Raw genomic sequence first — 11,364 nt, 5'->3', positions numbered from 1 at the left:
TTTGGTTCACTGGTTTTTCCAAAGTTGATACCAAAAACCTTATTTCAATATGAAATCCATACAATTTCGAACAAAAATTGTAAAAAGGCAAATAGATTTCTACTGAATTCAGAAAAAGGATGGTTTCTTGAATATGAAATGACTACCTACAAGATTCTTGGGAAATTATTATTATTATTCATTTCTGATAATGACACCAAGGATTCCTTAAAAGTACCCTTGGCATTGTAGCTTACAAGCCTGAAGAAACCTGCTGTGAGGACGCAATGAGAAACAGTTACAGTTTTAGAGGTGGGGAGAAAACCCTAGAGGAATATTCCGGGTAAAACCCACAGAATCAGGTAAGGATTGAAAACCCAATCCACATGCGGACCGAGCTGAAAATAAAGTATTCTCTTGGATTTCTGTTTCAAATAGAAATTTCAAGTGTAGTTCACAACTTTTATGACAACGGTTTGGGTAATGCATAATGTGGAAAGCTTTGATTTAATAAATACACCACTCCCATTCACAAGATGCAACACTAGCACAGAAGGGACCACTGCAGAAAAGTAGCCACTAGGAACTGATCTCAGTGGCAAGGCATATGCCGGACCATAACATCAATGGCATCAAGAGACAGGTAACACACATAGGATGGTTGGGCATCTACGAGGGGGCTGCATCAAGGCCTCGTGGAGAAACAACAGAACAGTACTATCCATGGAGTGGTGATGTTGGTAGGAAAACATCCACAAATGGTTAGAGGATCAGTGACGAGACGCCATACTCAAATCCTTACGTGCTTTGTCCAGGATGGGATTCCCCGGTCACTGAATACATGGGCGGAAAGGCATCCACTGAGATGGAAGAGCTTCTCAAACAGCTGCGTAGTGGGGACTGGTATCATTCACATCGCTGTGACATCCTAAGGAAAGCAGCATAGACTGGATGGCGTCTAGTCTCACTTCAGTTTCTTGGCATGAATACGAAAATCAAAGAATGGAGACCATTAAATACACGTAAAACCATGGACAAATTAGTTGTTTTTAGCTCCCAAAACAGATGACAGTCAACCAAACAATTTGCATTATTGCACAAATTCAAAATGTTACTCTTTTTCTGTTGCAATTAAAATTGAAACTTTGCATTTGAGATTTGCAGGCTTATATAGCTTATAGCTGAACTCAGAATTGAGTGAGTAGTGCATCTTGAAGACCATATTTTAGGATATCTGCTTAAGTTGAAGTTTACACTCTATAGGGTACATGTACATGTATGTACCGGGTACATGTACTTGTACCTAAAAATCATAACCCCTTGTACAATAAAACACATTGATTCTAATGACACTATCATAGAGAAAGTGGTCTAATAGGTAGTTGTGGGCTTGACTCTTGATTACATTAGGATTGAATTTTGTTTTAGGAGTGAATGGGGGAGATATTAATTATGAGGCATGGGCTAATAGATTTGGGAGCCAAGAGCCACCACAGGTAATACCTGTACACATACATGTACATTTAAAAGAAAATCCTGAGAAGATGATGCAGCATTATTACAAGAATAAACATCATCAAATACAATTTCTGAAGCAAATTAAACACATAGATACTGACGGTGTCGGCACTGATCTTTTGCAAGACAGATTTTCCTAAACTTGTCAGTATTCTCATCAGTTCTAAATGTATTTCCTTTTAAAGCAACCTTTTAATGTTCGGTATAGAGAACTCAGGAGCCAAGGAGAATGTTCAGTATACCCCAATGTTTGGTACAGAGGTGTTCAGAATAGCAGTATTGGGCTCAATCACTTAAACTGTTAACTTTACAGCACTGGAACTTAACAAACAGCTGAATTTTTGTGTATAACGTTCACTGCAGTCATTTAAATAAATTTATTATATAAAGTAATTAATGCAGAAAGAACAAAATCTCAACTGCACTTCGACAAAGTTAGGAAATTCCCATTGATGCAGGCCAACTTTGAAAAAAGTATTCAGAGGGAGCTTCTTGAACAACAGCAGGCAATTTGTCTCAAAAATGATGAATCCATCAAGACTTAACCCTAACAGTCCTCAGTCCTCCAACAGGTGAAGGATTGAGGAATGTTAGGGTTAAGGAATGACCAGATGGAAGCACTTTTTAAATCTCTACAAGTAAAGCTCAAATAATAACACGTCATCACAAATCATCATATCCAATGCCAGCTGGTCTTCCTCTGACGACTTCAACTCTCTGACTGTCTACCTCTGCCATTAGCTTGTCCACCTCTGCTGACGTCAGCCTGTACACCTCCACTGTCAACGTGTCCACCTCTGCTGACGTCAGCCTGTACACCTCCACTGTCAACGTGACCACCTCTGCTGACATCAGCCTGTACACCTCCACTGTCAACGTGACCACCTCTGCTGACATCAGCCTGTACACCTCCACTGTCAACGTGTCCACCTCTGCTGATGTCAGCCTGTATACCTCCACTGTCAGCATGACCACCTGTGCCGACCTTAGCACATCTATTTCTGCTGACATCATCCTGTCTACCTCTACTGTCAGCGTATCCACTTCGGCCAACATCAGCCAGTCTACCTCTGTCAACTTAAGCACCGATGCTAACTTCAGCCTGTCAATATCTTCAGCCAATCTCTAACGACTTCAGGCTGTCTACCTGTGTGCTTTTTTGACTCTCCCTTCATGCAACAAAGGTACATGTACACAGGAAGATATTATTGTTTAACTAGAGAATCTGCACAACTACATGTACACTTTTACTTTCACCACTTGAAACTTTCAAGTGTAAAATACACTTTAAACTTTCTATATGAATTATGAAAAGATGCATAATTGAGCTGAGAATGTAGAAAGGAAATATTCAAAGAATAGGTTTTAGTACGATGACAGGTTAACATGACACAAGTACATGTACATGTACATGTATTGGAAAGCGCTGACAGTCTTGGCCTTATTGCACATTGATAACAAACCCAAAGACCAGAACAATGAAAACTGAATAAACATTGTAAGGAAAATAGGGCTGGTAGTTCAGTCAGTTTGTTATTCATTGTATTTCATTTATTTCAAATTTTGCTCTGGCCGGAAGGGGAATACTGACAAAGTTCCCAACAGGAACATTTCATACAATATGCATACTGGTCTTCAAGTGTTAAATAATACCTGAAATGGCTATCAAACGTGGCACTTACGTGTACTTTCAGCCAACACATCCAATGAAAATAACAATCCCCTGTGACAAGGAATATTACTGTAAGACTTGAGCAATGTGCCAACATCTTGCTATCCAAATTGTCTTTACATGTCATGTATTGAGATATGACACATACGTGTAATGCAGCCCTACTGTACTGTACACAGGACTAACAGAGCAATCTCCAAGTGTCAAAGTTCAGTTTTTGGCACAGGTTTAGTCAAAAAATTACACTTGCACTGGTAATTTTTAAAGTAAATTTCTTGTTATTACTGAATCTAAGATGGAGGACATAATACGACACAGATTTCAATTTTCCTGTGCACTATGCTGCTGGATCTGAGAGTATTAGTCAGACGTGTGGGCGTGGAAGGTTACAAGGCAGTTTAATTCAGAATGGTCGCATGGTGATCAATACAAGTTTTCATGCTGCTGGGTTCATGCATGTACAACGGACAAAAACATCATTACAAAATGATCCCAATTTCAGAAGAACCAAATGTGATAAACCGTTGCACACGGATCACAATATTTTCAATGAAAAAATTGTTTTTATGACACGGTTTTGCTTTTAGATGACTGTAGATCACGGCAGGGAAAAATCAGTGGTGTGGGTCTATGGAATTGTTTCCTACCGGTACCTTGTTCATAAACTTGAGCTTCTCAAGTTCAGGATAGGAAAGAGACTTACCAAACTGCAGAGAGCACAGAAACTTCACAATTCCTGAGTTACATCAAATTGATGATTTGAGACATGACGTACGCGTACAGTACATGTAAGGCTGCATGCTGAATTGTGATTAGCACCTGGGAGGAAAATGTCAAAATGGAAAATGCCAAAAATCAACTAAAAGAAACATCTGCATTGCATGAAATGTATCAAGCAACAGGCTTGGAAGTGTATTGAAATGCATGACATCATGGTCTGGTCATTGCCAGACTGAAACAACAGTAGTAGATGTACGTACGTGTACCGGTATGGTACGTGTGCCTGTACGTACAAGCCACATACACGTACATGTACATGTATGTGTATACTTGTTTGGTGTAAGACTCCTTCATTGAATAATTTTACTGTCAACCTCTACATACGGTACATGTACATACATGTGAATGTATACCCATGTGAGGGTCTTTTTGTTTCACATGGGATCTGGATCTTGAACAGATCAATCTCAATGCTGGTTCACTCCAGCCACTGAGCAGGTTCTGGTGTCAGTAAACAAATATCAAATCACTGATCAGGATTTGGATCAACCAAATCAAATGGGCCCTACATGGATAGGTATGTTTAACACAACAAAGTGTCTGTCCAATAAAATGCAAAATGCTAGTTCCGTCAATTTTTGTTTTGGGAAGAGTTCCATATATACAGATACCAGTAACTATTCCCTACAGTGCTTTATTAATAGCCGTCAGAAAGCAAAAATGTGTCCAGGAAAGTTCTATTTATGAGGGAAAATACCAAATCGTTTACCTAGAAAAGACAATTGTTCAGACCACTATCATAGGGTTTGTGCACAGGGTGTCAAGTGGCATCTGGATATAAAACTCTTTCCTTTGTTTTCGATTTTCTATTTCTAGGCCGGAAGTGGCTGAGGGCTTCGAAAATCGCCTGAAGTTCGAGCACATTGATGTGGGAACCCACTAAGGACAAGTCCCACCAGCCGGAAATCTGATACGACTGGAGACTGGCACCCAAAGCGAGATAGGAAGCATCGGTGGTGATAACTATCTCGTGTTGAGGTGGAACAAAGGGAAGACCAGCAATAAGGTTAATTGGCCCTGGTTGACCACGACGACAGGTGATGGTAAATCAGGCCTGATAGACAAACCTATAGCAATTGAGGGAATCTCTGCTCGGCCGGAAGATAGAAGGTGGAGCTGTAGAGGCCGAATGTAAAGCCGACACCACAGGACGAGGTCGGTAAGGCTGGCCATCGGACCGAGTAAGTGGAGCCATGCCCTGGCGTTCGCTTGGCATTGTCCCCTGAATAGAGCGACACACTGTGTGAGATTGTCCACACACTTGTCGGTGGGAGTAACAATGCCATGGTTCAAGTCGAGAACTGCCTAGAGTAAAGTCAGTGTTTGTAACGGGTCAGTCTGGACTTCTTGTGGTTGACTAAGAAACCCAGTTGAGATGCAAGGTCGTACGTTGTCTTGGTTGCCGAGGCAGCCTCGACTTTGGAGTGTCCGACTATCAACCGGTCGTCGAGGTACTGAAATATGAGCACGTCTGACCGTTGTAGGTGTAAAGACTCTGGGAGCAGTGGACAGGCCAGACGGCAGCGCGCAGAACTCGTAGACCAGGTGACGATATGAAAAGCGGAGGAACAGTCGTTCTTGTACATGAATGCCAATGTGAAGGTAGGTGTCCTGTAAGTCGATGGACTATGCCCAAGTCAGGACGGGAAGTGATCGTAGGACGGTACGCAGCGTCTCCATTCTGAACTTCTTCGGTCTTATGAAAACGGTGAGTGGCTTTAAGTTCAGAATCGGCCTCCACTTCCCAGGTTCCTTCTTTGGGGTCAGAAAGAACGTTGACATGAAGCCCTGGTGGTTTCCCGTTGGTTGCACCAGAACAATAGTGCACTTCTGCAGCAGCGTTGAGATCTCTGACTCCAGAGCATGTTACTGGAATTGATCTTTTGGAACTGGAGTCGGCCGGAAAGATACATCGGACGGTGGGGGACTCATAAATTCCAGATAGCAGTTGGTAAGTGAAGTGAGCACCCATTCGTCTGAAGTACATGTAATTTCTCCCCAGAACCCTGCGAAGTTGAGCAGGTGGCTGCCAATGGATTTGAAATTGGGGACCACAGAAGAAATGGAGTAGTCACCGGCGCCGGCCCCCAGCATATCACTCGGGGTGCCGGGTCATAACACACTGAGGTCTTGGAGTACTGAGTGTGGTGTTTTTATACAAAAAACGTGGTAAAGTGCCTAGACAGACGAAACAAATGGGTGACTTGCAAACACGGTAAATATACATTGTAAATATCTATGTGAAAGCTGTAAACTGACTTGTCCCCATGGTCAAACAAAAAAAAGCGAGTCTTGTCTCCGTGCTAGATTTTGTATACATGATAAATATAAATCACAGAGTAAAACGTGTAAACATATTAAAATCGCTCAAAGTGACATATTTAATTTAACGTAAATTAACCAAAGTTTCACAGAGAAATGTGGGTTAAAATGATATCTTTTAACAAATAATATATAAAATAAGACCTAAATAAAAATTGTACCGAACTTGCCTCAGGACAAACTCGTAATTTCTTATAATGTACTCAGATGGAAGAAGCCAGTGCTAAAAGCTTAAATGTGGAATATTATAAATCATTATTCCTCCCAAAGAACACTACACGAGACTCGATTACATTACTGCTATCAAGTGTTATACCAGCTTATTTAAAACTTGGCCCACTAGAACAAATCTTATCTCAAAGACTTGCTGAGTTACACCAGCTGCAAGTTACTCCAACGGGTAGGAACCACAAGGTTTCCTAAACCCTACTACATACGAGCCATACAATCATACATCACCCTAGATAAATTTATTGAGGTCAACGTGCAAGACATTACCAAGTTTAAAAACAACCTCGTTAACTATGAAATTATACCCACATAGTTTTAACCAAGACCCTGAATTTTTTTAAAGAATTTTATCGCAGTACTATATATAACAAAATAACAGTGACACAAAATGTGTGCGACAATTTAACTCCAAACGGCGATGGCAAGTGCAGTTTTATTGATTACTTAGACCTGAAGAAACCAAAGAACAAAAAGTCTATGCAAGGGTGAAAATGTTTTCACCACTGCGACAACGAAACGTGAATGGAAACTCATGAAAATAACATTTTTTTTAAATGCAAATGTAAGTAGGAAGACATATAAAATAAGCATTTTAACGTAAGAAAAGGTTATGGAGAGATGTTTTTGACGACAGGAAAGACATCAGATTTTAACTGGCCCACCGGACCACCAGTTTTATTAGATCAGCTGGTCCACCGACTTTTCTACTGGCTTCGGGCCAGCGGACCACTGTTAATTTCAACTCCTAGTGTCTAAGGGCAGCTCCAGAAAAGTTTTCTCCTCATGTTTTAAAACAACTTCAAACAAACCCCACTTTTAAAGTGTATCACGAACGTTTGTGGAGTTATACCACAAATGACGGTCTTGACTTCTCAGGATTCTCCGACACCGCTACCACAAATCCCTCGTAACAAAAAACAAAACAACCTGACAAGTAATGTCATTGGATATGAATATCCAGAACCAGAAGAAAAACTCGGTATACAAGGTCTCAACCCCGTTTAACCTAAACAAAGTGAATTTGTTTATTTGTATAATTCAAACAATTTTAAAATGGGGCAAAAACAGATCTCACGTAAACTTGCTTTATATAACAGGAGAGAGCCAAGCGAACAGTGAAACGGTTTCTTACTATTGTTGGATCAAAGATGAATCGAGACTACTGTCATCACAGATTACCAAACACAACGGTAAAATCTATCGTTGCAGTCGTCGCAATTCACACTACCAACTACAACAGAGAAGCTGATCGAAACAGACTCTTTGAAGAGTTCAAATACTGTAGCTTGATACCCCTCCCTGTTTTATTGAAATGCCAAAAGACACAACAGATGGGTCCTCAACACTGTCTTTCACTAGTTACCAACACAAACAAAAACACCTTTCGTGATTTATGCAGATTTTGAATCGATCTTACAGCAAACAGGTGACAAAGCTCGTCCTCAAAAACACGTCGCTTGTGGTGTTTATTACACGGTTGTTAGATGTGATGCAAAAACGATTGCTCAAAAGCTCTACAGAGGTCCAAACGCTTCTTAAGTTTTTGTGGAGCAACTAATGTTGGAAGTCGAAAAGATCAATGACATCTTTGCAAACCCTGAACCCTTACAGCTCACATGCGATCAAAAATAGCAATTTAGACAAGCTACAGTAGAACCTGTTGGATCTGCAAAAAGAAAATCTTTTATAACAAATATCAGTGTTGGTGCGACAAACTAGAGATCTCACTGGACCCCAGCGATAACCGATGTTTATGGTGTAACAAGAAATTTTGCAAAAACCCCAAAGTGAGACACCACTGTCACGTGACAGGGCCTTTAGGGACACAGCCCACGCCAACTGTAACTTACAACTCAAAGTAGTTCCCAACGAAACACAAATCCCAATCGTGTTACACAATTTAGAAGATTATGACGCGCATCTCATCATGCAAAGTGCAAGCCTATCTCAAAATAACGAACAAACTGACAAGATCCTTTGCATTCCCCAAAACAGCGAAAAGTATGTCTCATTTTCTCTAGGCCAGCTTCAATTCATAGACTAGTTTCATTTTATGGCACCGTCGCTAGACAGGCTTGTAAAAGCCTGTCCAAAAAACAAACTCAAGCGGACCCAAGCACAAGCGTGTGGAGAGCAAAGCTCGCTTCTTTTGCAAAAAGGGATCTATCCCTACAAATACATGGACTCTTTTGAAAAGTTTAACAAGACGCAACAACCACCCTGAGTTGCTTTTTATAGCAGTTTAAAACAAAACAGCGTCAGCGAATCAGAATACACCCAAGCACAACAAGTCTGGCAAAGCTTTACAAAATAGCGTCAGCGAATCAGAATACACCCAAGCACAACAAGTCTGGCAAAGCTTTACCAAATAGCGTCAGCGAATCAGAATACACCCAAGCACAAGAGGTCCCGGAAAGCTTTACAAAATAGCGTCAGTGAATAAGAATACACGCAAGAACAACAAGTTTGGCAAAGCTTTACATAATAGCGTCAGCAAATCAGAATACACCCAAACACAACGAGTCTGGCAAAGCTTTACAAAATAGCGTCAATGAATCAGAATACACCCACAAACGACAAGTTTGGCAAAGCTTTACAAAATAGCGTCAGGGAATCAGAACACACCCAAAAACAAGTCTGGCAAAGCTTTACAAAATGGCGTCAGCAAATCAGAATACACCCAAGCACAACAAGTCCGGCAAACCTTTACATAATAGTGTCAGTGATTCAAAATACAACCAAACACAACAAGTCTGGCAAAGCTTTACAAAATAGCGTCAGTGAATCAGAATACACCCATGAACAACAAGTCTGGCAAAGCTTTACAAAATAGCGTCAGTGAATCAGAATACACGCAAGAACAAGAAGTCTGGCAAAGCTTTACAAAATAGCGTCAGCGAATCAGAATACACCCAAGAACAACAAGTCTGGCAAAGCTTTACAAAATAGCGTCAGCAAATCAGAATACACCCAAGCACAACAAGTCGAGCAAAGCTTTGAAACCATGGGTGACTATCACAAACTTTATGTCAAAACAGACACCTTGCTTTTGGCAGATGTGCTTTGAAACCTTAGAGGCATGTATTACATTTATAAAAACTAAGGTCTTAATTCTGCCAACTATTACAAAGCTCCTGGATTTTTTTGGGATGCCCTGTTAAAACACACGGGTGTACAGCTCGAGTTAAATTACAGACCCTGACGTTCATTTGTGTTTTTTTAATGTGCCAAATGCGGGTGCACACTATGCAAAAGCAAACAATGAATTTATTGAAGATTTTGATCCAGGTAAACCATCCACCTACATTGCCTATCTCGATGCAAACAATCTCTATGGGTGGGCTATGTCTCAGCCACTACATGTACCTTTTGCAAATTGGAAATGGATAAAATACCTAGAGTGCTATACAATGGAGCACATATTAATTTAACACCCGATTATCACTATGGGTACATGCTCAAGGTGAATCTCGAGTACCCACAAGTGCTACACGATTCTCGCAACGATTACCCCCTTGTGCCAGAAAACCTAGTTACATGTATACATGTACCTATAGAAAGCTATCGCGATTATCAAAAGAAATTACTCTACAAAAAAGACAAAAGCTATAACAAATTAATAGTGACGCTCGCAACAAAAGAAAAAGAAATGTTTTGCACTATCACGTTTTGAAGCTAAACCTTCAACTCGGGCTCAAGCTCAAAAAAGTACACCACGTGTTAAGATTTAGACAACAAGCTTGGATGAAGAGCTTTATCACTAAAAATACCAAGCTGTGCATACAAGCACCACAGACTTTGAAAAAGACTTTTTTGAAATTTTGGCCAACAACACAGTTTTAGGTAAAACAATGGAGCATGTACATGTACATGTACGTAAATGTTGATCAGGGACTACAACGACAATGACGCCGAGAAGTTTAAAAGGTTGTCGGCTACACAAAGTTTTAAGAGCGTGACACCATTTCCAGAATGGGATGTGTTGTGTGGAACTTTCTAAAATAAAAGTGGTGCTTAATAAGTCGATCTACACTGGCGTAAAATAAAATAAAAAGCGTAAATTGATAGTTCAATTGTTGGGTTAAAAACTTTTCAAGACTTTTTTCGCGTAGTGTAAACAAACACAACAGTAAAAAATACTTTTGCTTTCATTGTCTGGCTCACTTTAGAAGTCAACAAACACTAGACAAGCACAAAGAAGACTGTCAAGGAATAGACATCGCTCCTTCCAAAGTAGTGTTACCCGAAAAAGACAAAGACTTTCTCAAGTTTAAAACTATAAAAACAAGCAAGACACTCCCTTTGTGATCTATGCCAATTTTGAATCTGTATTAGAACCTGTGCCAGCACCTGCGTCAACACAAGAAGCTAACACAACCAAAACCCAACACCACAGACCGTCTGGTTATTCTTACAAAGTCGTACGCTGTGATGGCGTTTGTACAAACGATCAAACCTAGAGAGGTGAAGAGGTGTTACAAACTTTATAGAGTCTCTCACGGGAGAAGTACTGTAGATAACACTAACCAGATGTTTGCCAACCAAAACCTCTAGGCTGGTTGTCTGAACTTCAAAAACAACACAATGCATACAACACCTGTTGGATCTGCGAGAAGATCATATATCCTATCAAAGACTATCAGTGTCAATGCCCTATATATAAAAAACAAAAAAACGTATTGTAAGGCATGGATTTTAGTTTTAAAAACAAAACAAATGTTTTATTGACTATGTCTGCATGAGCTGTATACATGTAGAGGCCCAGCTCACGATTACTCTAGCCTCAAACTCAAAGTCGAGCCAAACAAAACCCACGTTCCGGTCGTAATTCACAACTTGGAAAACCACGATACTTATTTGAT

The 11,364-nt window shown here is 40.3% G+C and overlaps 1 protein-coding gene across 2 annotated transcripts; it reads right to left on the bottom strand.

Annotated features, from left to right (window-relative positions):
* Window positions 1-606: 606 nt before the first annotated feature.
* Window positions 607-3,988, bottom strand: LOC147800144 (uncharacterized). Of its 2 annotated transcripts, XM_087133402.1 has the most exons (3): window positions 3,873-3,975; window positions 2,227-2,666; window positions 607-955 (listed from the first exon to the last, which is right to left on the bottom strand). In XM_087133402.1, the coding sequence occupies exons 2-3, from the start codon at window positions 2,551-2,553 to the stop codon at window positions 944-946; spliced, it is 339 nt and encodes a 112-aa protein (XP_086989528.1). In that variant the 5' UTR covers window positions 2,554-2,666; window positions 3,873-3,975; the 3' UTR covers window positions 607-943. The 2 variants fall into 2 exon arrangements, 1 of the variants encoding a protein (XP_086989528.1); XR_015424437.1 differs by lacking the exon at window positions 2,227-2,666 and having other exon boundaries at window positions 3,873-3,988.
* Between the last annotated feature and the right edge of the window lie 7,376 nt (window positions 3,989-11,364).

The sequence above is a fragment of the Acanthaster planci genome, linkage group LG02, assembly GCF_054643075.1.
Source record: "Acanthaster planci isolate LZ-2023a linkage group LG02, COTS_SCS, whole genome shotgun sequence".
Classification (NCBI taxonomy): Eukaryota; Metazoa; Echinodermata; class Asteroidea; order Valvatida; family Acanthasteridae; genus Acanthaster; species Acanthaster planci.
Note: the sequence above shows the minus strand (reverse complement) of the source record. Positions and strands in the feature narration are given on the sequence as shown.